Raw genomic sequence first — 27179 nt, 5'->3', positions numbered from 1 at the left:
TTTGAGGCAGGAAGGTCAAGGGGGCCCTGGAAACGGGCCTAACTGAGGGATCAGGGTACCAGGAGTGATGGTGTGGTACAGGCACAGGAAGGCACACAGCTCAGCAGGGCAGACTTTATTAGTGATATCAGTACAGCAGAGGTGCCCATGGAGCAAAGGGGAGGGGACCCATGCCGGGACCAGTCCCCTCCTTCTGCCCCTGCAGGACCCTGCGAAGATGGGGCCTGGCCTAGACCAGTTCCTCCCGCTCCAGTGGAAACGTGGCGGTGGAGAGCCTGGGGCTGGCCTCACTTCTTGCTCCTCTTCTCATCCACCCAGTATTGTCACTTCCTTACAGGATTAGATCTCCCTCCCAGCCCCTAGGCAGGGAACCCCAGCTACTGGGGAGGGGCAGCTCTGGCGGGGCGGGGGGGCCCTGAAGTCTAAGAATAACCTGTAGGGCCCCTCCCTGCCCCGTGCCCTTGAGTTCCCTGGGGCCCAATGCAAGCAGGTGGAGGGAGCAGAGGGCTTCAGGGCGTGTGCGCCCCCAGCCGTTTGGGCTTAAGGGAGCCCCACAGCGACTGAACGCCCCTACGGACGGTCCACCCTACACGCCGCGCAACAGACTCAGCTGGGGGTGCCGGGAGGCAGGAGGTGGAGGCCTGGGAGCGGGCATCCAGACACTTCTGGTAGCGGAGCTGCAGAGAGGCGGGGGCGGGGGGGGGCGGTCACGCTACAGCCTGCCCCATGTGGGCCGGGGGCCACCGCTCCACCACCCTACCCGCTTACCATGCATGCAGCCTGCACGGCCTCTGAGAGGCTGGCAGCATTGGGCTCGCACCAGAACATGTGGCAGCAGAAGGAGGCTGGGCCGGCAGCCATGATGAATGCAAACGTGTGGACATCTCTGCCCACGGCCAGGAAGGACAGGAAGCGCACTCGGCACTCCCCCAGCACTGCCTCCGTCTGCGGGGAGGGGAGCCAGTTAGAAAGGAATAGCCCGGCCCTCTTATACTGGGTGCATCCATCTTACTGACGGCCCTTCCCCTCATTCCCGGTCTCCCCTCCCTGGCAAGGCCCCTCCATACCTTCTCCACCCAGGTCTTTACCTGCTGGTGCAAGATGGTGAGGGTGGCAGGGGCCACGCTGACGTGACTTGGGGTCCACTGCTCACGGCTACTGGAGGACAGGACCGATTCCAGTGCCCCATTTATCACATCTACCCCTGAAAGGTAAGGATATGAACATGGCACTGCCGCAGGTGGAGAGAGGATACCCCCGCTGTACACCAGACTTTCCAGCTCTGCCCAGTCCAGCCCAGGGCCTTTGCTCCATCCCCACTTCACTAGCCTACAGCCCCGGATGCTGCTGTATCCCTTCCTTGGTACTCTCCTGCTTGGCTTCAGTGACTGGCACTTTTCTAGCCTCTTCCACCTTGAATCCTAAGCTTGGTTTGCTTCACTGACTCTCCTTCTCCAGCCTCCTAAGCAGACTGAGCCCCCAAAGCTGTCCTCTCCATACCCTGCTCTCCACATTCAGACATTCCAGCGCTTCACACCACAATCCCTTCCAAATCAGCCCCTATAGGCCAGTCCTATCCAGTCCTTAAGACCCAACCTTCATTTTTGTTTTAAAGATTTCCATTTGAGGAATGTTTACTCTTGTGTCATACCGTGCTAAGTCATTACAGTGCACTATGTCATCTACAATCTCACAAAAGATCCCTTTATCTCCATTTTATAGATAAGGAAACTGAAGCTGATAGAAATCAGGTAATAAACCTTAGGTCACACTAAGAAATGGGGATCTGAAGGTAAGCAGTCTGATTCCAGGGCCTGGGTTCTTAACCAGGCCTTTCCCCTGCCCCTTGCCTATAGTCCTAGTTTCGGAACGAGAGTGCTGTCAAAATCTTAGTTGTGGGCTTCCCTGGTGGCGCAGTGGTTGAGAGTCCGCCTGCCGATGCAGGGGACGCGGCAGGCGACGCGGGTTCGTGCCCCGGTCCGGGAAGATCCCACATGCCGTGGAGCGGCTGGGCCCGTGAGCCATGGCCACTGAGCCTGCGCATCCGGAGCCTGTGCTCCGCAACGGGAGAGGCCCCAGCAGTGAGAGACCCGCGTACCGCAAAAAAAAAAAAAAAAAAAAAAAAAATCTTACTTGTACTCAGTAATTTCTATGACTTGCTCAAAAGCCAAGGAACACAAGGTTCCTGGCCTTTAGATCAATCAACTTTCCCTTGTAACAGTATCTCCTCTACTTCTAACTGCTGTTAAACATTTCCACCCGTGCACCCCACTTTTGCTTGTACTCAGCAGAGAACCAAGGCAGGAGCACACTGGCATGGTGGGGCATGGGTTCTGTTCCCTGCACTGCTCGTGAGCTGGCTGTGGCATCTGGGTACCATCGCAGTGAAGAACTTAGGGTGAACGATGCCAATGCAAAAGCACACACCTCTGTGGTCTGCTCTTGGGCCCTCGTGCCCCTTTCAGTGCCTCTGGGCTCCCACCAGGAGCAGAACACATGGACCCTTTGAGGGCAGAAAGCAGATCTTCCTCGAAAGTCCTCCCTCTTGGCCTTGCTAGCCTTACCTCTGGCTGGATCAAAGCCAAGCTCCTCTCCTAAGCATGAGGTACTCCAAAAACTGGCCTCATCCGATCTGTCAAGCTTCATATTTTACTGCTCCGTGAGCTTCAAACGATTTATGTAGCATTATTAACATCTAATCTTGGCGAATGCCCGGCGAGGCAGATGGGGAATACAAAGTAAGAGAAGAGGATGCCCTTGAAGGACAGACTGTAACTGAGGGAAAAGCCTCTGCCTAGAGGGCCCTTCCCCTCTTGACTGTCTGCGAAACTCCCAATTCTCACGCCTCAGCGTTCACCCAGGCCCACCTGGGAGGCCTTCCCTGCTGTAGGGCAGAGAGGGTGTTGCTGGGACAACTCTCAGCATATCTTGTAACTGCTGGGAACCCTTCTCCACACTGGGCTGTGGCCGCCTCAAGGACAGAAACCAAGTTTCATTCATGTCTGTGTCCCCAGTCCTAGCACAGGGATTATCTACTGAAGGAATTCCAGATGCTTGAGCAAGTCACCCTCGAGGCAACATGGGCAAATGCACCCAAGCCGGTATAACCAAGCAACCCAGGAGCCACAGGAGGGTGACAACACAGGCAGGAGTGGGTGGGCCAGGGCAGCCTGCAGAGGGCTCAGATGTGAATGACATTGATGCCAGTCAATGGAAAAGCTCAAAGATCATGAGTGTAGACCATACATCAAACTGCTTAATAAGCAGATGGAGCTGCGGAGGTGGCGCCTGGCCCCAGGATGGGGAGAAGCAGCATGCAGGCGGGGAAAGCAGTGGAACTAGGTGGCCCGGAAAAAGTCTATTTGGTAACAGCTCAGGACTGAAACCTACACCCTGACCCCAGCCCCAAGCTCCCAATCCCCCTTATATCCTTATTTATTTTTGTTTTTGTTTTTTTTTTTTGCGGTACGCAGGCCTCTCACTGCTGTGGCCTCTCCCATTGCGGAGCACAGGCTCCGGACGCACAGGCTCACGGCCATGGCTCACGGGCCCAGCCGCTCCGCGGCATGTGGGATCTTCCCGGACCGGGGCACGAACCCGTGTCCCCTGCATCGGCAGGCAGACTCTCAACCACCGTGCCACCAGGGAAGCCCAATGTCCTTATATTTTTTCCATCTCAGTTGTAGCCTTCTAACATACTATATAATTTACTTATTTTATCTATCCTGAATAGAATGGCAGCTACTTGAAGGCAGGAATCTTGGTCAGTTTTGCTCATTAACACCAAGAACCTAGAGTAGTGCGTGGCACAAATCAGGCACTCAATAGTCATTTGTTGATGAACGAATGATTAATGAGTGAACATTGCAGCTTCAGGAGGGATCAATGTTAAACTCATGGAGGTTAAAAAGGGAGCACAAATAAAGCATGAAGTGGGACTTCCCTGGTGGCGCAGTGGTTAAGAATCCGCCCGCCCATGCAGGGGACACAGTTCGATCCCTGGTCCGGGAAGATCCCACATGCCGCGGAGCAACTAAGCCCATGCGCCACAACTACTGAGCCTGCGCTCTACAGCCTGCGAGCCACAACCACTGAGCCCACGCACCCCAACTACTGAAGCCCGCGTGCCTAGAGCCCGTGCTCCACAACGAAGAGGAGACCCTGCTCTCCACAGCTAGAGAAAGCCCGGCGCAGCAACGAAGACCCAATGCAGCCAAAAATAAATCTTTAAAAATAAATAAATTTATAAAAAAATAATAAAGCATGAAGTGAGTTTAGGGACTACTGTGTGAAAGCTGTGGCTTCAACAGAGCAGACCCACTGAGCTGATGGACGGCAGAGGGGCCGTCAAGGGCTACAGACAGTTGCTTTAATGTGGTGAGAACTTATGTGTGTGGCAGGTGGACAGGGGAGTAGGGTAGTAACTGCAAGAGGCATGAAGTTGGGGGTGAGGGAGAGGACGAAACTAGCACAAAGGTGAAGGGCTCAGCCACGCCTCCTTCCTGCTCCCCCAGCAGGACTTTCTCGCCTGCGGTGGCAGTGCCACGGAATCCAATCCACTCCTCTCTGCAAATCCAGGCCTTCCTTCAAACCCCAGCTAAATCCCCACCCTCTCTAAGAAGGTTCCCTCACTGAATGTAAGGTGCTGGTCACTAGTCAGCATGGTTTGAGAGGAAGAGCAGAGAACTGAAGATGACCAGGGTTAGAGTCCTTGGTCTACCATCTCCTGGGCTATGTCATCTGAGGCATTCTTTCATCTGTGTGTTTGTTTATCCACTCACCCAACACTGTTGAGTTCTTCCTAAGTGTCTTTTGACACGACACCCAAGCATTTCTTAAAGCCATCTCTTTTTTTCCCCTCTGACCTCACTCCTCCACTGTCCATTAAATGTTGGAGGGGCTCACCGCCAGGCCCAGGCTCGTTTGCCTTCTCGCAGTGGCTGCCCACTTTCCGGTCTCGATCTTCTTCACACTCGTGGCTTTGATTACCTCTCTAACCCAGTGGTGCCCACACTTGTATCTCCAGCCCAGACCCCTCCTCCGTGAATCCAGATGCCAATGTGAGTTTGCCGCTCACCTTCCTGAAGGCACATCAGACTCAGCATGCCTGAAAACTGAACTCAAATCTCCAAACCCAAACTGGCCTCTTCCAGTGCTTCCTACCTTTAGAGAATGGCACCACTATCTGGTTAGCTCCGAAAGCCAGGGGTCAGCCTTAGTGCCTCTGTCCCTCACGCCACATCCAACCAATCACCAAGGCCTCTGCTGACTTTAATTGTCTAATCGTCTCTTGAATCCACACACTCCTCTTCAGCCCCAGCACAGTCCAAGATGTTCTCATTACTGGCCACAACTACTGCAAGGTCCTCCTGGGTTCCCCACGTCCCCCTCCACCTGCTGAGCAGCCTTCTCCACTGGTATAGCCAAGGTGAGCGTTACAAAACTCAAATGATTATGCCTAGTGCGCTCCAGAGAAATCCTCTTATAACTCCCTGCCGCTCTTAGGACGAAGAACAAATCACTAACGTGGCTTACGAGGTCCCGCAGGGCCTGACTGCCACGGAGATCCCAGCCTCATCTGGCGCAGCTGGCCTTCTCTCAATGCCTTTGAAGTACCAAGGTGCCTCCCGTGATGGGTCCTCACACTGTTCACTCTGCCTGGAGTGATCTTTCCCACTTTACTCCTGTCTCCATTCCACCTGGCCACATTAGATCCTACTCACTTTTTAAATCTCAGTTCAAATGTCACTTTCTCAAGTCTTTTTGGACTCCCTAGACTAAATGAGGCTCCTCTGTTACACAGTTTCATAGCATCTTGCTACTTTCTTTCAGCGAATGACTCAACTTGTAATTTTACATTTATTTATGTGATTATTTGATTTATTCCTCTTTTTTTCTACTGTAATCTCCTGTAACCTCCATGAAAGCAGGGCTGTGGCCATTGTTCTCCCAGGACCTGGTACATGGTAGGCTTCATAGGTATTTGCTAAGTGAATGAACAAGTGAATAAAAGGTACCGTAAAAGCACTAGAAATATGAGTGGACCTAATAGTCTCTAGCCTCGGTTTATCTATAAGATGGGTATCATCATAATCCCAACCTCACAGGATCCTCAAGAATTAAGTGACATGTAAGGGAGTACTTTTCAAGCAATAAAGCACGTTGACAAATATGCTCACTGCTTCCTCTCTAGATGCTCACAGCCCATACCCAACCCAGCTCCCGGCTGCTCCAGCGTTTCCAGTCATCGAAGACCCGCCTCCCAGCCTAACCAAAGCTTTTCTGTGGGATTCAGGAGTGGGTCTCCCTATATGCCCGGTTCACTGGTTCACAGTGAGTGAAGGCAGGGTACGGAGTGCAGCTGGGACAGAAGTACAGGAGGTGGGATGCATTTCGAAGGGCAGGGAGACATCTGCATGAGGAAGGTCTGGTAGAAGGGGCACTGGGAGGCAGAGGGTGGGAGCAGAGTTTGGGGATCAAGGAGGTGGTCCCTGCGTGAAAAAGGACACACATACCAACAGGCTTAGCAACAGGCACGTTCCCCAGATAATAGACTTGGAACTTTTGTACCAACTCATTCTTAGGCGCTGGGAATTCCACTGAGGGGAAGAAAGAAGAGGATCAATCATAGCGGCAGACCTTGCTCACTGCCAGTCCCCACCACCAGGGTATAAGCTGGACATTCACCCCGCCAAGGCCCTACCTCCACCCCCTCCCCCTGCCTCCCTTTAACCAAAGTCCCTCCACTTATTTGACCCAAAGAATTGAGCCTCCATTTTTCTATCACCCTGTCCAGTAGCTCGTGCCTCTTCTTGGGTCACCCCACCCTTGCCCACAAAGCTGAGACAGACCTGGCAGGGTTGTGACACTGACCTTGGAAAGGGACATCCACAAGTTTAGAGTGGTCCAGAGAGAGTCCATTTACCAAGCAGCGGGCGTTGCGCCGTTCGGCCATGATCTGCGGAAGGGGAAAGGGGGAGGGGAAGAGCGAGGGAGGGTGCGTTAGGCTTCACAGCCCTGGAGCCCCCCCCCACCCCGCCTCAGTGACCCCACCCACATCCTTGTAGAGCAAAGGTGGCAGCTAGCCCAGGGTGCGAAGGGGGCCGTGCCTTAGAGCAGATCTCATGCAGGCTGGTGGCGATGTTCTTGGCAGGTGCCTCACAGCGAAACACGTGGCACTTGAGCATCTGGGTCAGCTTATCGCGAGCCACGTAGGCAAAGTCCCTGTTGGGGGGAGGGGCACCTCAGCGTCTCCCAGTGCCCTCCAGTGCCGAGCCTCATTCCACCCCACCCACGCCCTCCCCATCCATCGCAGCTCCTCCAGGGCTTCTGCCCTCGGGATGGGGTGCTGCGGGCGCTGCCTCCTGGCCGGAGGACAGACAGGCAAGCATGCCGAGGTCAAGGAGGACGGGCGAGCACAGCGGGCAGGAAGGGGCAGGGCAGAATAGGGGAACTTGGGTGCTTCATGGCATCTGGTCCAGGTGTGGGAAGAGGAACGGTCAAGGCAAATTAGGCATAGTACCTCTCTCTGGGTCCGGCAGCACAAGAGAGGCAAAGAGCAGAGTTAGGGAGGAGGGCCCCACTCTGACTGCCCGCCCCCCCAGGACCCCTGGCCCTGCTCCCACCTTCCGCTGTCCCGCCCGACGCCCCACACGCGAATGCTGACGATGGGCTGGGTGTGCAGCAGGGCCTGACTGTGCGGCTCCACCAGCTTTAGCGTCTCATCCTCCAGCTGCAGCAGCAGATCCTTTCCCTGCAGGCCCAGGAAGCGGACGCTCAGCGGTGCCCCAGCTGGGAAGGTGGCTGAGCTTTGCCACTTCCAGCTTGAGGGAGGGTGAGCCCCCAGCTCGAGGGCCCTTGCTTTGGTGTCGGACCAGCCACCCTGCAGCCTCCCTCTAGTAAAGGTCCCACCTGTCACCTCTAACGAGACTCCTTTTATCATCCCCATCGCCGTTAAACAACCGTCTCCCAAGGTCCCAACGTGGAGTCACACGTCCATCTCACAGGCTGTCACCTGGTGGGTGTGCACCTCCCTCCCCAGCCCTTGGGGCGGCAGCTGGGCTCTCCCAGCTCTCACAGTTCCCTTCACTTCTCCGTTGCCCGGCCACCCTGCCAGCTGAGGCCCTCACCTCCCCCCAGCCCCCAGACATGGGGTCGTGCAGATTGTTTTTGTGGTAGGAGAGCTGACGGATGCAATTGTTGACTGCCACACTGCTGCGGCCAGGGGCCAGCTCCTCCTCCGTCATCTCCACCCAGCCAAGGGAGCGCACGGCGAAACACTGCCAGACACAAAACAGGGGGCGGGAGATAGAGGCTCTGAGCTAAAATCGGAAGAGCCCCCAGCCCAGGACGCAAGGAGGTTTGCTGAGACCAAAGGAGTTCCTGACTCAGAACACAGTGGGTGGGAGGGTATAAGACTAAGAGGCTCTACAAACAGGATATAGTTGCATGAGGGGTGCTGGTCTCAGAGGAGACCCCTGCCAGTCGAGGAAGCGTCTGAGCCAAGCCTGGAACAGCCCCCTGCCAGGCCACGGGACTGGTTGAGTTAAAAACTGAAATGCCTCCCACTCAGACACAGGGGTCTCTGCTGAGACTTCAAGAGCTCAGGACCTGGCAAGCTGTACTGAGACCACAGAGGCCCGCAGAACATGACCCAAGGGGCATTTCTGTACACAGGGGGGCCCAACGTGGGAACGGGCATTGGTCTTGAACAAACCTTGATCCCTGGGTTGGCATTCCGTGGGGGCAGCTTCTCCTCCTCTTGGGGCAACGGCTCTGGGCTGGAGGCAGGTGGTAACACTTGGTACAGGCCCCCAAACGGGGAGCTGTCCCAAGGTCCCTTCCAGACAGACCCATCCCACTGTCAGCCCACTGTGTCATGCCTTCCCACTTACCTGAGGCTCTGAGCTGGGAAAGGCAACGTCCCCTCCTCAGGGTCCTTCAGTCCCAAATCCATCGGGGCCTCCTCACTGGGCTCATCCTTGGGAAGGGGAGAGAGGAATCAGGACCAAAATGACGCCCCTTCTCCAGCTCCTCCATTGTGAAGGAGGTCCCCTCACTCACCTTCCAAAATTCTCCATCCTCGAAGCCTTCTCCATGCGTGAAGCCGGTCCAGGTGAGCTAGGAGGGGTGGGAGCCAGGGGTGGGTGGCTCATCTAGCAACAGCAGCGCCACCCTCCCCCGGGGTCAAAACCATCAGGCCCGTGAGCCTCACCTGGGACTCTTCTCGGGGGCTGCTCCCCTGTGATGGGGAGGCCTGGCCCGGGGGCTCCCACTGAGTGGTCCCTGTTGGGATGTGCCAGTAGTAGGTCCCTGAGGTGTCCTGGACCCTCATCCATCCAGCTGGCAGGTCGGAATCCGTCTCGAAGGCGTTCGGGTTCCAAAAGGAATCTGCTAGGTGGGGGGGTCTTGGTGAGGGTCTGCCCACCCAACAAGCAAATCATGGGTGCTATGCCCAGTCCCCTCCCAAGACCCCATGGTGGAGGAAGGGCAGGGGAAGGGCTCCAGCACAAGGTTCCTGCTTCCTCCTAGAGCTTGAAGTCTGGAGTCACAGCATGGGGGGCCCCCAGCGTGAGACGTGACTCAGGTCTCCTCCTGGGCTCTGCTCCTGGCTAACATGGCCAAACAGAGGGAAGGAGGGAGGCAGAGAGAAGGGAAGGAGGTTGAGTGACCCCAAATGACCTCCTGTCATACATATCCGGATCCCAGGTGCACACACTTAGCAGCTCCTGCACACACAGGTGCACACAGACATACAACATATACAAGCCCTACTACATACCTGCACAGCCACCACAGACCCAAGGGTGCACGCACACAGGAGACACCCGCAGACAGCAGGTACTGCGTACGGGCGCGCGCGCGTGTGCAGGGGCAGACCCACACACACCAACTCCAGCCGTCCACTAATGCGGCCACCACACAGAGGAGTGCACACACAGCGACACAGTCCAGCCCCTGCCCCACGTGTGTGCAGGGACCACACCCACGATGACCCCCAAAACATGTGCGGGTACCACACAGACACTGAGTACACATTCAGACACACAACACATGTCAGCCTCTGCCACATGTGTGCAGATACCGTAGACACCCACAACCTAACCCTTGCCACACACGAGTGCAGGCAAACATTCCACGCACATGCACACACACCACGCACCTGTGACATAGTCCCTCCTCCCCCCGCAGAGCCACGCCACTCCAGCCCTGCAGCCCAGCTCGGGCCTCCACCACTTGTGTGCTCCCTGCCAGCCCCGCCCCACATCATGCACGGGGCCCGTGCTGCCCCTCACCTGGGCTACTGTCCTGCAGGACGATGGCCAGGAAGAAGTCCTGGGAGAACATGGCGCTTGTTCCCAGCCCCTCCTGCCTCCACCCTCCCTCCTCACAGCCCCTCCAGCCCAGCCAGCTGGGCTCACAGCCTGGTGCTGGGCTGCAGAGAAAAGCTCATCCCGCCCCCTTCTCACCAGGGCAGAGCGCCTGCCAGGCAAGATCCTCCCCCGCCTGGAGCTCAGTAGGGAGGGGCCAGGACCACCAGGTAAGGGGACCCCATTGGGGTGGGGATGTGGGGTAGGGCTCATGAGGCCCCAGCCTTCCCCGCTCACCTCTCTTCTTTCTAATCCTGCGTCCCCTCCCCCCAGTCCTGAATCTCCATCCCACCCCAAAGCAGTCACCTCGGTGCCACAGTCAAGCCCAGTCTTAGGGACACCAGGAGGCTCAGCCCTTCAGGAATCCCCCAGCTACCTGGGGCCCTGCAAAGCCTAGAGCTCTCAGTGCAAACAGGGTGTGGCTTCAAGGCTCCCGGGAATCCCTCCCCTGCCCAGAACCTGCCCAGCAGTTCGAGCGGAGAGTGGGCTTCAGGGGCTGGGCCCCAGCAAGCTTGAGGCTGGGCTTGGGGCTTCCCAGCACCAACCCCCCTCACCTGCCAGGGCCCAGCTAGGCTGCAGCGTCTCCTCGGCAACCGCAGCACCAGGACCGGCTGGGAGCGCCCAGACTGCTGACGTGCTTCCCGTTACCAGGGAAACCAGGAATCCTGACTGGTCCAAGAGGCAGCACTGAGGGACAGGCAGTCCCCAGACCCAGGCTGCTGGGCGAACAGTCACGGAGGGCTGGGAGTGGGCGTGGTTACACCAAGGTGGCTGCATACCTGATGTGAGAGTCATTGGGGCGAGGTGCCTCACTGCCCTCAGCTTCCAAATGAGGTGGGCCCACAGAGGAGGGGCTCTTCTTGCCCATCCAGCCTCTAGGTACCCATTACTGCCTCTTTCCCCCCCACCCTCCCCTCCCCTCAGGCCCTAGGGAATTAGAATGCCCGCTTTTCCCCAGAGACCCTCCATCGTCTTCAGGGCTCTCCCGCCAAACCTTCCAGGAACCCCACACCCAGGGCAGCCGTGCTCCGCAGAGCCACACCTTTCTTCCTGAAGGGTCACAGACCCCTTGAATCTGCGGACCAGTTCACCATCTTCTGACTGAGTCACACACACCAATCCATCTGCCATCCCTGTCAGCCTGCACCTTCCTGCTTCAAAGAGCTTCATCCTTCCGATCTGTCCTGGAGGGGCCGCTCTCCCCCCTTGACCATCTGGGAGGCCCTTCTGGAGCTTGGCACGTCTCCCTCCAAGCACAGCCCCACCCCGGCCTTTGCTTCCACAAGCACGCATTTATTCAGGAATGTACACTTTCACTCCTGCACCAATTCATTCCGGTGCTCCTTCACGCACTCAGAGGTTCATGTATCATTCATTCACCCACGCATGCCTCCCAGGCTAAGCCAGATGTAGTCATTTGCTCAGGAGTCAGGAACGCTCTCCTTTCCCCACCCCCATGCACGCCTGTAGTCCAGACTACTAGTATCTTCTACCTGGGTCAATGCAGCAGCCTCACGAAGGGTCTCCCTCTTCCTGTTTAGTCTCCTCCGGTCTGAGCTGCATGCTACATCCCAAATGATTGTCCCAAAATGCTAACCTTCCCTCCAGTTGAATACTCTAATTGTTTTCTCCTTGCCCTCAGGATAGAACCCAAATTCCTCTACAAGGTTTGTTTGCTGTTATGAGCCCCTAATCGCCTGCCTCTCAGCCTTACCTCTGACCACCCTCCATACCTCTGGTCTCTCTCTCCCTGCCTGGGACACGCCCCTTATCCTCCCTGCGCCCAGCCTCCCTCCCCTCAATCTTGACCTGGCACCAGCCACTCCTCCTTCCAGCATCAGTGTAAAGGTCACTTCGCAAAACTGACCCACCCCCTCTCCCCGACCATGCACACAGGCAGGGTGTGTGATGTCCCTCCTGCACCTCCCCGACCCCAGGGCCCAAACAACCTGTTTTCTTCTGTCTCCACCCTAGACTGTGAGTGCCACTGAGGGCAGGAACATCTGACCCCCGCAGTATGTATTCTTAGCATTTAGGACAAGGCCTGGCAATGAGTATGAACCCAACACAGTGGGTTCCCAGTATGAACCCAACACAGGTAGGAAAGTTCATTCATTCAACATTCATCATTTGGTCATCATTCATTCATTCATATACGCATGCATGCAATCAACAACTTTGTGGAGATCCTAGGGTGGGAAGGAGAAAACAATGTTCGCTCAATTCTACCACATTCCTACAGGAGCCCAGACCTCCTCTGTGGCCTTCCTGGTCATAGCAACACAGTTACAAAAGAGGCAGTGACGCAGCCCCTTCTGCTACCCTCAATTAACACAGCCTCCAGCAGAGCTTGATCCTTGCCCATCCTCTCGCCACACCAGCTCGCTTGCTGAGGTCACTGCCCACACCCAGCATACCCTTCCCAGCTCTTCAGCAGTTCTGTCCTCCCACTCCCAGAAAGCTCATAGGAGCGGCCACTACAGTGACCATTCAGGGGCCCCAGAGCAGCCAGGCTCTCCATTATTTGGCCCCAGATTCACACCCCCTAAGGCAGAGGTTGCAAATAAGCAACCTGCAGTCTGATGTAAACCTCAGATAGATTTTGTTTGGCCTGCATGGTGCTTTTTTAAAAAACAGACTTGGTTGCTAACATTTAGAAATTGGGATGTTTCACATCAATATCTAGTTTTCAGTTTCCCTTGAAAAGTTACATGAACTGGCTCCATTGAGACTACATTTCCCCCCACCTAACCCTATAAAAACCAGCTGGAGTGGAGTAGTAGCTGTTCCCTGCAAAAGGGACCCAGGCAATGGCCACTGACTGCCGCTAACATCCCCCTAAAGACAGGCAATCAGACTTTGTCTTTGGTAGAATTACTCAATACCACCTGTGAAGTGTTCTTACAAAAACAAAACACAAAGAACCCCTCAAATCTGAATCTGATCAAGGCTCTAGAATTCACTGTCAATTTACAGGAAATCCATGGAAAGAGGAACATGTTCAACACCACACAGGGAGGGTCTGCAAATCCAGACCACGGAAAGCCCAGGGCAAACAACACAGTGGCTTCAATTAAAACAACAACAAAACACTGAGCAAAAATAGAGAGATGGAGGAATAATGTATAGATCAAAAGAAACCTTGACATATTGACTATCAAAAGGTCTGTTCCTGGGCTTCCCTGGTGGCGCAGTGGTTGAGAATCCGCCTGCCGATGCAGGGGGTGCGGGTTTGTGCCCCGGTCCAGGAAGATCCCACATGCCACGGAGCGGCTGGGCCCGTGAGCCATGGCCGCTGAGCCTGCGCATCCGGAGCCTGTGCTCCGCAACGGGAGGGGCCACAACAGTGAGGGGCCCGCATAGCGCAAAAAAAAAAAAAAAAAAAGGTCTGTTCCTATTTGGATATTGATGCAATGAATCAAAACTTTTTAAAAAGAGTGGGGAGGACGTTTATCAAACAACTGGGAAATGTAAACATTGACTGGATATTCAATGATATTAAGGAATTATTGCTAAATTTCCGTAGGCATGATATTGACATTGTGGATTTTTTTTCAAAAGAGTTTTATCTTTCAGAAAGGTATGAATGAGTGGGGACTTCCCTGGTGGTCCAGTGGTTAAGACTCCGAGCTTCCACTGCAGGGGGCGTGGGTTCGAGCCCTGGTTGGGGAACTAAGATCTCGCATGCCTCACGGTATAGACAAAAAAAAAAGCATGAGTAAACATTTACGGACGTATTTGCTTCAAAATAACCTAGGCTGGGGCCCAGGAGTAGGTGCGGGTATAGATGCAGCAAGGTTAGCCATGTGTTGCTAATTGTTGAAACTGGGTCATGGGTAAATCAGGCTCGTTATTCTATTATTTTTGTATATGTCTGAAAATGTCCATAGTAAGTTCTTTGAAAGGGGATGACATGCTGCCCTTGGCTCATCTGAACTGCATGCTCCCTGCAAAGGTCCCCCAGTTTGGGGTCTGGGTAAGGTGCCTGCTGCCTGGTGTGGGAGGAGTCTTTCCTGACACTAACATCCAGCCCAGGCTTGTGGCTGCAGCCCATTATCTCTGCCCTTTGCTCCTCAGCTGTCTGCATCTCTATGTGACACTAGCAAATGCAGAGACTCAACTTATTTAAATGGGACACATTTAATGGTCAATCCTGGGAGTCCTAATATCTATCCCCCCCACCCCAACAAAGCATATGTTTATTCTTCCTTTGCTTCCTAACTTTTAGTCAATATCTTATTCCTGACTAAACAGTACTCTTGCAACGTCCAGTGTGGTGCTCTGCACACAATACCCCATTCTTTTCCAAATAGACCTCTGTGGGGAGGAGCTGCCTCTAAACAACAGCCCGGAGTGCACCTGGGCTCATCGTGCTGTAGGCATCCGTGACAGCGTAGGGCCAAGAGCTCGGGTCTGCACTTGGACTTGGTTTAGATCTCAGTTCTACTGTGATCTCAGACCGTCTGTGACCCTGGGAAAGGACTAAACCTCTCCAGGCCTCTATTTTGTCACCTGTAGTATGGGCATAAAAAAATAGGATTCCATACGATAATGCTGCGAACAGCGCCAGTACCTGGTAAGTGCCTCATAAACAGACCTAGGCCACCATCCACTGGGAGTGTGGGATGGACGGGTCTATCAACTTGTTCAAGCGCTCTCTGAATGCAGGGGCCATTTCCTTCAGGAAAACCTGGGCGTGGCCTGCTGAGGACTGAGGATACAGGCTCTGTGACTCACGCCCAGGCTGGCCCTCTGTATGGAGGGACCCCCCCCCCCGCCCTCTCGCCCTCCCACGTTCCCCACAGCAAGCTCCACAAGGTACCTGTGTCCTCCGGGGAGCCATAGGAGGGGCTGCCCTGGGATAAGGTGGCCCAGCTCGAGTCCTCATCGCTGGCTGCGCTGTTCCGCATGCCAAACAGAAGGCTGGCACTCTTGCTATGCTCTCGGGGGCCGTCTGCGAGGGCCTGGGGCCCGGGGGGCACCTCCGCGCTCCCCAGGGGCGCCGGCAGCCCGGGGGGAGAAGACAAGTCGTCCTCGTCTTCCTCGTCTTCCTCGTCATCCTCCTCGGCCTCCCCCGCTGCCTTCTCCTCTCCCTCATCTGGGCCCTGCTCTCGGGTACCGATGATCAGGCCGGGTCCTCGGAGCCCTCTGTTGGCCGCATTATGGGCGGAGAGCTCCAGCTCAGAGTACAGGTGCATCAGGCCTTTGGGGCCCAAAGGTGCCATCTCGGGCTCCTGGCTGGCTTCCTCAGCCAGGGTCAAGGTCACGTTGCGATTCTGGTCACGGTGGGCTGTGGCGGCCCGCCGGAGCTGGTTCTGGCCCTCCTTTAGCCACTTGGCATTGGCGGGGCCCGGCTCGGGTCCCCCCCCCTCCCCCATGGCGCTGCGCAGGTCCTTGGGTCCCACGGCCGTGGCCTGCAGCTTGGCGTTGAGCAGCTGGTTGTGGGCAGCGTGCAGGGGCAGGGGCAGGCTCAGTGCGGGGCCTCCGTGGCTGTTGGCATTAATGGCCGACTGGCTCAGGGATGATGGAATAGACATGGCCTTGGCAGATCCTGCAGGCGGGGAGGGGAGACCACGTTGAGCCTCCAGGTCAGGATAGCAGCACCCCTGCTTCTGTCCCAGGCCTGTGCCCTGCACCTCCTCATCTCCCTGCGCTCAGCAGGCCAGCACACACCGCTGTGTCCGCTGAGCTATTTTCCCAGGAGAATAACTGGGCTCGACTTCTGTCCACCATCACCACCACCACCGGCTCAAACTCCACCCTCACTGACCAGGCCCAGGCCCACAGTCCACCCCATCCCCAAATCCCCAGCCCTGAGCTTGCTGGGATAGCACAGCCAGCCCCTGCTTTGCCCTCACTCCCAACTGCAGAGACTCCACACAATGGCTCTCTGTGCGTCCCCACCCCCAGCTCATCCAACTGGGGCTTGCTGTGCCAGGGGCACAGATGGTGAGGGACTGGCTCGTGTGTTCTGGACACTGGACACTGCCTGCCCCCTTCCTCCTGCCACACCGCTATGCACAGCCCCACCACTGTGAGCTCCCCACGCTCTGTTCCTATCATCACAAATCGCTGGGTCCAATCAGCCCCCGAGCCCACCCCATCCTAGAGACCATGAGGACAAGAGAGAATGAGCATAGACCAAGCCCTCAAGGGCAAGGTCCTAGGAAGGCAGGTCATAAAGGAAGGGCCTTCAGCTCCAACTCGTGGTTCCTTTGACCAGTTGAAGCAACATTTTGGTGACTGTTTCGATAAAGTATCTCACCTCGGGTACCAACTCCTCTGCCAGCCCCTATAATGCCCCATGCCTGGGTCACTGCAGGAGTCTTTGATCTGGACCCTCCAGCCCTTCAGGTCTTTGCCCAAATGTCACCTTTTCAGTGAGGCCTTCCCTGGATACCCTTTGTAAATCTGCAGGCCACCGTGGCCCCTCCCAGCAATCTCCAAACTCTCCCCAGCACCCAACACCATCTGACAAGCTAATTTATTATTTACTTTGTTCAGTGATTGTCTGCTCATGACTCTGTTCCATGGTGGTGAGGATTTTGTCTTTCTTGTTTTTTTTTTTTTTCAATGTAGTATGCCTAGGGCTTAGCACGGTGCTGACACAGAGCAAGAACTCAATTAAATATTTGTTGAATCAGTGTAGGAATCTGCCCTCCCATCTGCCCCAGGCCCCATTTCGCATCTCCTCTGCCAGTTTCAGAAAACATACTCTGGTCATGTTACTGTGTCTCAACCATTGCTCACGATGCCCCAACCAAGCTCCACCTGCCCTTCAGGTGAGGTCTCCTGTCCCACAGTGAAAGTCCACCAGTCCTATCCCCTTGGACCCCCTCCTGCATCCTCAGAAGCGCTTCGTGGATCACCTTCTCCTCCGATCAGCCAAGCCCATCACCCTAACGATTGGTCTCACCCTCAAAGCCCCATTCCACCCTCCCCATCTCCCTGACCTTCCACTGCTAGGCTTCTCTCCTTCCCTGACCCCCACTATAATGTGCTCACTCCCTGGCCCCTCCCCGGCCACCCCCTCACAGTTTATTCTCCCTGACCAACCACTATCCGACTGTGTCTCCGCCTGACCCTCTTAGACACTATCCTCCCCTCCCTGATACCCTCACTCAGAGGTCTCTTCCTACCTGACCTCCCCGCAACATGCAACTCTCCCCTACGGACCGCCCCCCAGGCACACCTTCCCCTCAGACTCCCGCCGCACAGTCCTTTCTCCTCAGTTTCTTACCTGAGCACTCTCCACCTGCCTGTGTGCCCTGAGTTCTTTCCCTCCTTGAACCCATGGCCCCAGTGCTCTCTGTCTCCACAGCGCAGTTCTCAACCCTGAGCACTGACAGCCCGGAGGTGTTTAGGCTGCCCCGCAAGGCTCTGCCGTCTCTCGGGTGCAGTGCCGGGTCCTGGGGCAGGGGCCGTAGCTCGCCTCTCCATCACTCCTAGCCCCTCAGACCCTAGCACAATGCTATGCACACATCTGTGAAATAAATGTGAGAAGGTCCCTGTCCACATGTCTGCCTCACATGTAAAACTACCTGCTGGTCTGCTCGGTATGGCTCCACCTCGGCAACGAGAAAGCTCGTGGCCACCGGCATAAATGAGAAAGACAGACGGCCCTGTCTCTGCCCAGAACCACAGTAATCTTCCAGAAATGGAAACCAGATTGTGTCACTCTCCAGCTCAAAAAATCAGATGGCTCATGACTGCCTTTAGGATAATGTCTGTACTCGTTAGCGGATCACCATGAGCCTCCTTGAGCCAATGCCTATGACCTCTCGGGCCTCCTCCCCGTCCTGCCTCCTTCCCACCTTACACTCCAGCCACAGGAAGTACGGTGGATTCTAGAACATGTCACACTCACACGGCCCTGGCTCTTTGTTTACACTGATCCCTCGGCTTGGAATCCCGTCTCCCCTTGTGAGGACCTCTGCTCATGTTTCACGACTTGGCTCAGCGGTCAAAGCTCCTAAGCAGTAAGTCTTTTCTGTTCAGTCCCCATCCCCATCCTCAAGTGCCCACTCCCTCCCTGGCTCACCACACCCAGTACTGCATTCTGTCCGAACATCTGAGACCCTGTCTCATTCAACTTCGCACCCCATTAGCAAAGAGAGTGCGCTGTGCGTCTGCACAGAGTGGGTTCCTGGTCAGGATGGAGGGGTGAGAGGAACAGGAACTAGGAAGCTCAGAACTAATTGGGGATAGACACTGAGACAGGCTTGTGTGGCCTCATGGGCTGGGGATGGGAGTGTCAGGGAGGGTGCTGGAGAATGATGAAGGGTCCCTGAGAAGGAAGTAGGATGGGGTCCTGGACAGGTGAGGCCTGAGATCTAGGAAAAAAGGGAGGGAGGGAGCTAGCTTAAACCGATACCCTAGCTCAAAGGCTGCTCCTTTGAGTGGCATCTCCATGAGTTTCAGGAGATGGAAGACCCCATGACTCTGCCACACTCAGAGCATCATAGGGATGCCAGGCCCTTCTCTGAAGCAGCAGTGTATGGAGCCAGGTTTCTCAGAGTTCAGGCCAGGACCAACCTCCTTAGCATTTGGAAGTGTGGTCTGGGAAGGGCACGTGCCCCGTGAGGCTGGGACAGTGAAGAACCAGGGTGACTGCAGGGCAGGCCTGCCCATCTGGTCATGGGGGCAGAAAGCACTGGGGGAGGGAAGGGGGAAGTTCTGCTGTGTGAAGAGTGCTAAAGCCTGAGCGCCTAGCCCAAAGCAGTGCGGTCTCCTTCACCTCACTCTTTAAGGTCAAAGGATGACCAGCTGCCCAATACCTTCAAGAAGGGGCACAACCTAACCTCTCCCCTCTCACTGGTGCTACCCATACCTGGAGCCTCTCAAAGGATGGAAAGAGACAAATGGATTCTGGCTCAAGGCAGGGAGCTGGGCGGAGGCCTCAGGGGAGGAGCTAAAAGAGTGGCCATTAAGCCTGAAGGGGCTGATAGGAGACCACACGGGTAGAGAGGCGAGGCCTGCTCAAGGTCAATGGTCTTCTAACCTGACCACTTACTATATGCCAGGCACTGTGCTGGGCATGGAGGGAGAGTGATGAATAATAAAGAAATGACTGTTCCCCGAAGGAGCTCACAGTCTAGCAGGGAAACAGTCACTGAACACCTCGTTACAATGCAGTGTAATGGCAGTACCTGGCACTCGAAGCACTCCCTATTTGTTGAATAAGTGATTGACTATTTTGATGGGGAAAGAACAGGGCACTATAGGAGCCCGAGGCTTTCTTTGACCGAGACACTGGCGAAGACCTGCCTGAGACAAGAACACGGCTCTCCTTGGACCACCCCCTTCACCATCCCTCCCTCTCAGAGGATGACCCCCAACGCACTCCCAGTTCACAGAGGAAATGGCAGCCATCAGCCAGAGAACATCCTCCAACCTACAAACTCAGCACCTATCCTTTTATCTCCTTTTTCCTAAAACCAGTTGCTTCACCTGTCACTTAAATCCTTCCTTTCATGCCTTTCCAGGAATTGTATGCCACTGTTAATCCATTTTTTTCTTCTACCTAATCAACCGCTCCTCAGCGGGATCCACTATCTCCCAACTTAAACACAGAATCTTTCTTGACCTGACATTCTTCCAGCGCCACTTGCTACTCTCTTTTCTCCCCCACATCCGCAAACTTCTTGAAAGAGCTGTCTTCACTCATGGCTGCCATATCCTCACCTGGGTCTCACTCTTCAACTATTCCCAGTCCTGCTTCCAATCTCAACATGCTTCAGTAACAGCTCCTACCAAGGTCAACATGACCCCTGTGTCATTTAATCCAACAGACCCTTGGAGTCCTCATCCTGCTTGTACTCTCGGCAGCATCTGACACCGTGGGCCTCTCATCCAGCTTTCATCCATGGCTTCCACACACTACATCTCCTGGTTTTCTTCCTACACTCTAGTTACTGCCTGGTGGTTTCTTACACTCCTTGGCTGGCTCTTCATCCTCCGCCAGCCGTTACACGCTGGAGTTTCTCACAGCTTGTTCTTATGCCTTTTTCTCTTTCTCACCCGATATTCGACACAGGTATTCATTCATGCCCATAGCTTCAGGTGCCCCCTACAAATTGATGCTTTCCAAAAGTACACCTTCATTTCAGACCTCTCATCTGAGCTCTAGACACACACATTCAACTTTCTACTCAACATCTCCACTCGGATGTCTCAAAGGCCTCTCAAACCAACATATCCACTCATGTTTCTCTCTCCCACACCTTAACTGGTCCTTTCAGGATCCTGGCTCATGGAATGACATGACCACCAGTTCTGTTCTATAAAGCAGAAGTAGCAATACCATTCTTTTTTTTTTTTTTTTGCGGTACGCAGGCCTCTCACTGCTGTGGCCTCTCCCGTTGCGGAGCACAGGCTCCAGACACACAGGCCCAGCGGCCATGGCTCACAGGCCCAGCCGCTCCGCAGCACATGGGATCTTCCTGGACCGGGGCACGAACCCGTGTCCCCTGCATCGGCAGGCGGACTCTCCACCACTGCGCCACCAGGGAAGCCCAGCAATACCATTCTTGACGCCACCTTCTCCCTCACTCCCCACATTCAATCCATCCCCAGGTACTGACGATTTTCTATCCAAGAAAAATTTTTGGACTTGATCGACTCTCTGCATCCACTACCGTCAAGAGTCCACACCAAGGACAAAGACTTTAAGATCAAAATTCTTAACATGCCCTCGATTGTCCGGCTCAGCCTTCCTCTCCAGCTTTGGCACTCTGCTGTCCAGCATCACTGGCCTGCTTTTGATCCCTCGAAGACATCATGCTCTCTCTTTCCATCAGGTGTCTGCACGTGATTCCCCTTCTGCCTGGACCCTCCTTCCCCTACCCTCTCAGTCTAATTCCTTTGCCTCTTAGGTCAAATGTCATGTTCTCAGAGACGCCTTCCTTGACCCTCTCTCCCTACCTCCTAGTCCAGTTTAGGTGGTGCTCTTGTGTGTTCTCAAGGCACCATTCACCTTTCCCTTCATGGTATTTATTACATTCGTAATTTTATTCTTATCTGATTTTCCCCTAAGACTGTCAGTTCCATGGGGACAAGGACACAGCCTATCTTGCTCGTAATTATATATTCAGTGCCTGACAGTTCCTGGTATATATTAGGCTCTCAAAGCATACTTGTTGAATGAATAAATGATCAGATAGTTTTGTTTTTTTTTTAAGGAAAACACTACGTTAGAGTATTAAGAGAAGGTAGGCAAGAGGGTATGTTATCAGAGCAATCAAGGAAAAAAGGGGGTGTGTGGCCTAGATTAAGTTTGGCAGCAGTGGGTAAGATGCAGTGAAATGAATGGATTTGTAAAATACTTAGGTAGTGGATGTAACAGAACTTGGTGACATAAGATGTACAGAGTGAGAGAGAGAGACATTAATCTAGAATGTTGCCTAGGATTCCAGCTTGGGTAGCTGATTGGAAAGTATCAATTTCTGAGAGTTGAAGGAGGAACAGATTTGAAAGAAGGGGTAGAGAGGGAACATAGGAAAGATAATACAGCTTGGGATCAGTAAGTCTGGAAACTCCTGTTGGATTTCCAAGGGGGTGTCATGAGGCCAGTTGGATATTGCGTCTGGAGTTCAGGAAAGAGATCTGGGCAAGATGTATAAATCCGAGAATCATATATATATATATATGTGTGTGTGTGTGTGCATATATATATATATATATATATGTGTGTATATATATGAAATTTGAAGCTTTGAGAGTGAATAAAGGACCCGAGGAGAAAGTGCAGAATGAGCGAAGATGGCCCAGGAAAGAACCAAGAGCCTCACCAGCATCTAAAGAGAGGGGAAGGAGGTAGCAAATGAGATTGAGAAGCAGACAATGCTGCAGGACAGAAACCAGGAAAACGTTTCAAGGAGAGCTGACACACACCACTAATACTAGAAAAGGGAAGGCGGATAATAGGAAAGTGTCCATTGGAGTTGGCCACATGGACATCTCCAGTGACCTTGGCTTGAGCAGTTTCCGTGGGTGCCAGAGACAGAAGACTGAGTGAAGTGAATTAATGGGACGGGAGGAAATAAAGACATCAAGTGTAGACGAGGTTCTGGCTTTAAGGAGTGGAGAGAGCTGGGCCTCTGAGGTACTGGGAAAGCAAGAAACGCACAGGCAGATTCAATAGGTTCGAAATATCCTCTGAATTGGCAGTGGGAAAACTGCTCCTAATGGGTGCTCCTGCCAGTGCTAGGCCTCCTGGCCGAGGGGGGGCCACAGCGGCCCCAGGGCACACCCCTCGGTCGCCGAGGGCAACAGAATGAGGCTTGACAGATGCCAGGCCTGGGACCCTGCAGGAATCCGTGCAGCCTCTGAGCTTACCTCACCACACGTCCTCTTCCCAGTCCTTGACCTCCCCTCCCCCATCCCCTAGTCCCCATCCCCCATCCCCCCACCGCCCCTCGCTTCCCTTCCCCTGTTCTCGCTCCCTATTCATCCCGGAGAGGCAGCAGGTAAAGGTCGGGGAGGGGACGGTGTGAGGACCGAAGTAGAGTCCGACCTTGTAAGGGGGAGAACAGGAGGGTAGTCGGAATACGCGGTGGGAGGGCCGCGCGCGGGGATGGGGCCTGGCGGGGGGACACGGGCCGCCCCGGAGCTCGGGCTGCGGGGTCCGCCGGCCACTGGAGGCCGGGATCCGACCGCCCGGGCTGGGTCCCGGCAGGGGCAGCTCCTACCTGCGCGGGGAGGCCCCAGGCCCAGGTGGCGGAGGTGGCTCAGGCTGCAGGGCTCGGGCTCCGCGGCGGCTTCTCCATCACAACATCCCCCGCCCAGGAGCGCGCGGGCCGCGGGGCCGCGCCCGGAGCAGCGGAGGCGCGCGCGGGGCAGCGGGTGGGGGAGGGGCGCCATCTTGGGCCGGACGCGGGCCGGGGAGCTGGAGCCCCTCGGCGGCGTCACTGGTGGCAGCCGAGCGGGGGACCCCTCCCTGCGGGACCCTCGGGCCTCGATGAGTCCAGCGGCCCAAAGCCCCTCGCCGGCCGCCATCCCTGCGCCCGGGTCCCAGGGTTCCAGAGCGCTGCCCCAGCCTCCGCCGACCCCCGCCCAGCCCGGCACCGCCCTCCACCACGAGGCCTTGGACTCACCCTGTGCGGCCCACAGGGCCCCGGCCCCGCACCCCGGCGGGGCGACTCACCGAGGGGTTGGAGCGGGAGCGGCTGTGGCAGTGCCAGGGCCGCGGCCGCGCGGGGAGGGGCTCCGAGGAGGCAGCCTGCTCTGCTCTTGCGGCAACACTCCGTGACGTCCTGGTGGAGAAGCGATGAGGGCACAGCGTTGGTGATAATAATAGCTCTTATTTAGTGGCCGCTTACACGGTGCCAGGCCCTGTGTCAAACCCGTTATGTGCGTTCGTCCTCGCATCGGGCCTGTGAAGTCGCCACTATGTCATCCTCAGTCTTCAGAGGCAGATGCTGAGGTTCAGAAAAGGTAAAACGACTTGCCTGCAGCCACAGGTAAGTGGGGAAACAAACTGGAACCCAGATGTTTAACTCCCTGCCACTGCTGCTGAACATGAAACTGTGACACCAGGGCCTTGCAGATGTGAAGCATGAATCGCTCCCTGGTGGAAATTCACGGGAGGGAAGGAAGAAGGGGGAATGTGGATGAAAAGTGTGAAGGAAGGAATGATGGGGCCCAATATTGCACAGACTCCCTGGATAGTGAGATAGTTCCCAGCGGTCAGGTCAGCGGCACAGAGGCTTTCAAAAATAGTGAGGGGGAATATTACCATCCAGAAACCCTCTCCTGGCTCATTCCTCTAAGGCAGACGATTTAATTTATTGTAACTACTAAGTACTGAGCAACTGACTCAAGATGCCCTCAAGGTACCTAAAACTAAAAATGTCCAAATCTAAATTCATTGTCTCATCCCCTTTATTGGCCTTCTAAGAAGTTTCACTGGGGTGAAAAAAACCCTCCCCAGTGCATGTGTGCACGAACACACACACACTCGTACACACACACACACACACACACACGACTGGATGCGGCTCCACTTTATCCATCCCAGTGAGTGGCATCACCATCTACTGCTTGCCTAAGCCAGGAGCCTCAAGGTCATCTTTGACTACACTTTCACTTGATTTGAGGTGAATATAAATGTTTTAACTTTTTGTTATGGAAAATTTCAAATATATATAACATAAGGAGACAGAACAGTATAATGAACCCTCATATACCCATCATTCAGCTTCAAACATTATCAACTCCTAGACAAGAATTTATTATGAATTGACAAGCTTCTATGATATATGAATCATGTACCAAGTCCCAAGCTAAGTCCTAGGGACCCAAAGATGAATCAGACTTGACTGTCACCCAACCTGGAGGGTATAACATGTGACCTTTGTCCTTGAAAGGTGAGTAAGAGTTACCCAGAAGAAGAAAGGTGTCCTCATTCATTTGATCGTTCTCTCTCAACAGATCATTATCATGTGGGAGGCACTGTCCTTGGTGCTAGGAACTTGTAAAGAAACAATATTGAGTCCTTGCCCTCAGGGAGCTTGAATAACAAGGGAAAGAGATATTAAACATATTAGAAATGTGATGAGTATTTTGAAGATGTACATGATGCTATGTGAATGGACTAAATTTGGTCTGGGGAGGTTTGGGAAGGCTTTCATATGGAAGGGCACTTATGTGAAGGGAAGGGGTGAAGGAGATAGAGGTTATCCGAAAGAAGAGAAAATGATTCCAAGTCAAAGGGGAAGTCCAATAATGGGTGGCCGGTATGGGTGTGGAGAAGAATGGCATAAGGTGAGGTGGAAAGGTGGACAGGTACCAAATCAAGGAGGGCCTTGTATGTTAGGCTTAGGGTTTTGGACTTTATTTTAAGGGCAATGGAAAATCAACATAGAGTTTGAGGCAGGGGAGGGGCATGTTCACCCTTGCATTTTAGATCACTTCTGGCTGCTAAGTGGAGGATAGATAGGAGGAGAGCAAAACTGGCAGGGTGGGGACCAGTTAGAAAGCAATTGATATAGGCTAGGTAGGAGATGACTATAGTGGTGGGAGTAGGGATGGAAAAAATTGCATAGGTTTCATAAATGTTCAGGAGGTAGAATTCACAAAAACTGGTGACCAGTTGATTGATTGGCTATGGTAGTGTAAAGGGAAGGATGACTTCCGGATTTCTGCTTGAGCAGATGAAAAGAATCCAGAAATATCACTCATTTACAAGCAGCCCATCAGAATACTTGTCTTGCCAGTCCCATTGAACAGAATGGCTTCAGTATCCAGGGAAGTCTCTTCAGGTAATCAGAGGTTCGCAGATAGGATGGTCAGGATGGGGAGAGGAGTCTACTTAGCTAAGATGAAAAAAGTAAAGTGTGCAGTTCACACACAGTGCAGTGTGACCCACACACCATCTTCCTGAATCCCTGATCTCCTAGGTCTGCAAAGCCTCCTGATCAGTGGGGAGTCAACCTGTGCCCTTCATCCATCCCTTCTCTATTGTATCACATCCCCCTTCTGATGCTTTCTAGAGCAACCAATAGCCTATGAGCCACCTCGGATGCTATGTGTGGTTTTGACCAATGTGGGTCCCTCTGAGGCAGCAAACTTTTAAAATGATTACCTTGGACCTATCAGGAAAAACTTGAATTAGAAGCAAATCCATCCAGAGTCATTAACCAAGAGTACTGGCTTTATGCTATTTGGTTTGCTAGATCAGCCTCGTGGACAACTGCATTACCAGGCAGTTGGCGCCCAAATCACCTGTAGGGAAGAATAGAGCTTACAACTCAATTAGTGGCAAAGACACTTTTGGAGCAAAGGCAGCCTTTTCTACCACTACATGTAAATATTGCTTTGATATTGTAATTTTTCTTGTAGTTGATCCAATAAACCCTCTTTCTTCAGGGTGGTTGTTATCATTTGGGAAGTCCAAAGGAGTAGAATCTTCCTACATATTATATCGCAGTGGAATTCATCAGTCAGTTGCTAGTCCTGGCAAGGACTTCCTCAACACCCTTCTTCAACAGGATTGTTCTAATACATTCCCAGGAAGAGCATATAGGATGAGAAAAGAAAAGGATGGAGGATTGAACTCTGGGAATGCCAGCATTTGGCAAGCCAGCAGAGGAAAAGAAGGCCAAGAGGAAAGCTGAGAAGAAACAGAGAGTAAGAGGCGATCAGGAGAGAGTAATGTCATGGAGGAAATCCAAGGGAGGAAAGACTCAAGGAGGAAGACATGGTCCACAGCATCAAATGCACTGCCCTGAACATAGGAGGTACTAAATGCATGGATGGAAGAAGCATGAGTTGGACCTTTTCTGGGAGTCCTTGGACACAAGCTAGAGGCTTCCCTGCAACAGAGCAGACGGGAGAAGAGAAGAAAGAGGAGACTTAAGTTCTCCTTTCTCAATAGAGAGGAGGAAGTTAACCTTGAGTATCCAGCAGAGTTGCTGGATAACTGTTTAGACACCTCTAGCCTCCCTGACATGATGCAGGGATGGCCCCATAGGTGACAATGGACTGAATAAGGCCCAGAACTGAGGCTCTGGCCTTGTTCTCACCCCTCAGACTGAAGGAGGAGCAGCCATCCCATGAGGAGAACCATCCAGACATCTTCCGGGTTGGAAAAGAAAGCTCAAGACACTCCTTGGAAGTGGACCCCACAGCCCTGGTGCCTGGCCCCTACCTTAGTTCCCAGCCCCAGCCAACCGCAAGTGCTGGGTGGACCCTGATCTAAGGGGCCCAGGTTCATCCCCTGCTTCCCTTCCTAGCTGTTGAGGCTGGGCAAGGAACCTCAGGCAATTCAACTGAACCGCAGGGGCCTGGTGCCTATTGGGAGCCACTCTA

The 27179-nt window shown here is 54.1% G+C and overlaps 1 protein-coding gene across 2 annotated transcripts; it reads right to left on the bottom strand.

Moving 5' to 3' along the window:
- Positions 1 to 19: 19 nt before the first annotated feature.
- Positions 20 to 23256, bottom strand: APBB1 (amyloid beta precursor protein binding family B member 1). 2 transcript variants are annotated; one of them, XM_022563120.2, is made up of 14 exons: positions 23060 to 23256; positions 15193 to 15921; positions 9215 to 9393; positions 9064 to 9120; positions 8895 to 8980; positions 8717 to 8780; positions 8130 to 8279; positions 7626 to 7753; positions 7110 to 7224; positions 6874 to 6958; positions 6516 to 6599; positions 1089 to 1204; positions 769 to 945; positions 20 to 677 (listed from the first exon to the last, which is right to left on the bottom strand). In XM_022563120.2, the coding sequence occupies exons 1-14, from the start codon at positions 23229 to 23231 to the stop codon at positions 510 to 512; spliced, it is 2310 nt and encodes a 769-aa protein (XP_022418828.2). In that variant the 5' UTR covers positions 23232 to 23256; the 3' UTR covers positions 20 to 509. The 2 variants fall into 2 exon arrangements, with proteins under 2 accessions (XP_022418828.2, XP_022418829.2); XM_022563121.2 differs by having other exon boundaries at positions 22 to 677; positions 9215 to 9390; positions 23060 to 23251.
- Between the last annotated feature and the right edge of the window lie 3923 nt (positions 23257 to 27179).

The sequence above is a fragment of the Delphinapterus leucas genome, chromosome 7, assembly GCF_059928025.1.
Source record: "Delphinapterus leucas isolate spDelLeu-1000000601 "Yukka" chromosome 7, BTC_Dleu_Yukka2, whole genome shotgun sequence".
NCBI lineage: Eukaryota > Metazoa > Chordata > Mammalia > Artiodactyla > Monodontidae > Delphinapterus > Delphinapterus leucas.
This window is presented reverse-complemented; position numbering and strand designations above follow the sequence as displayed.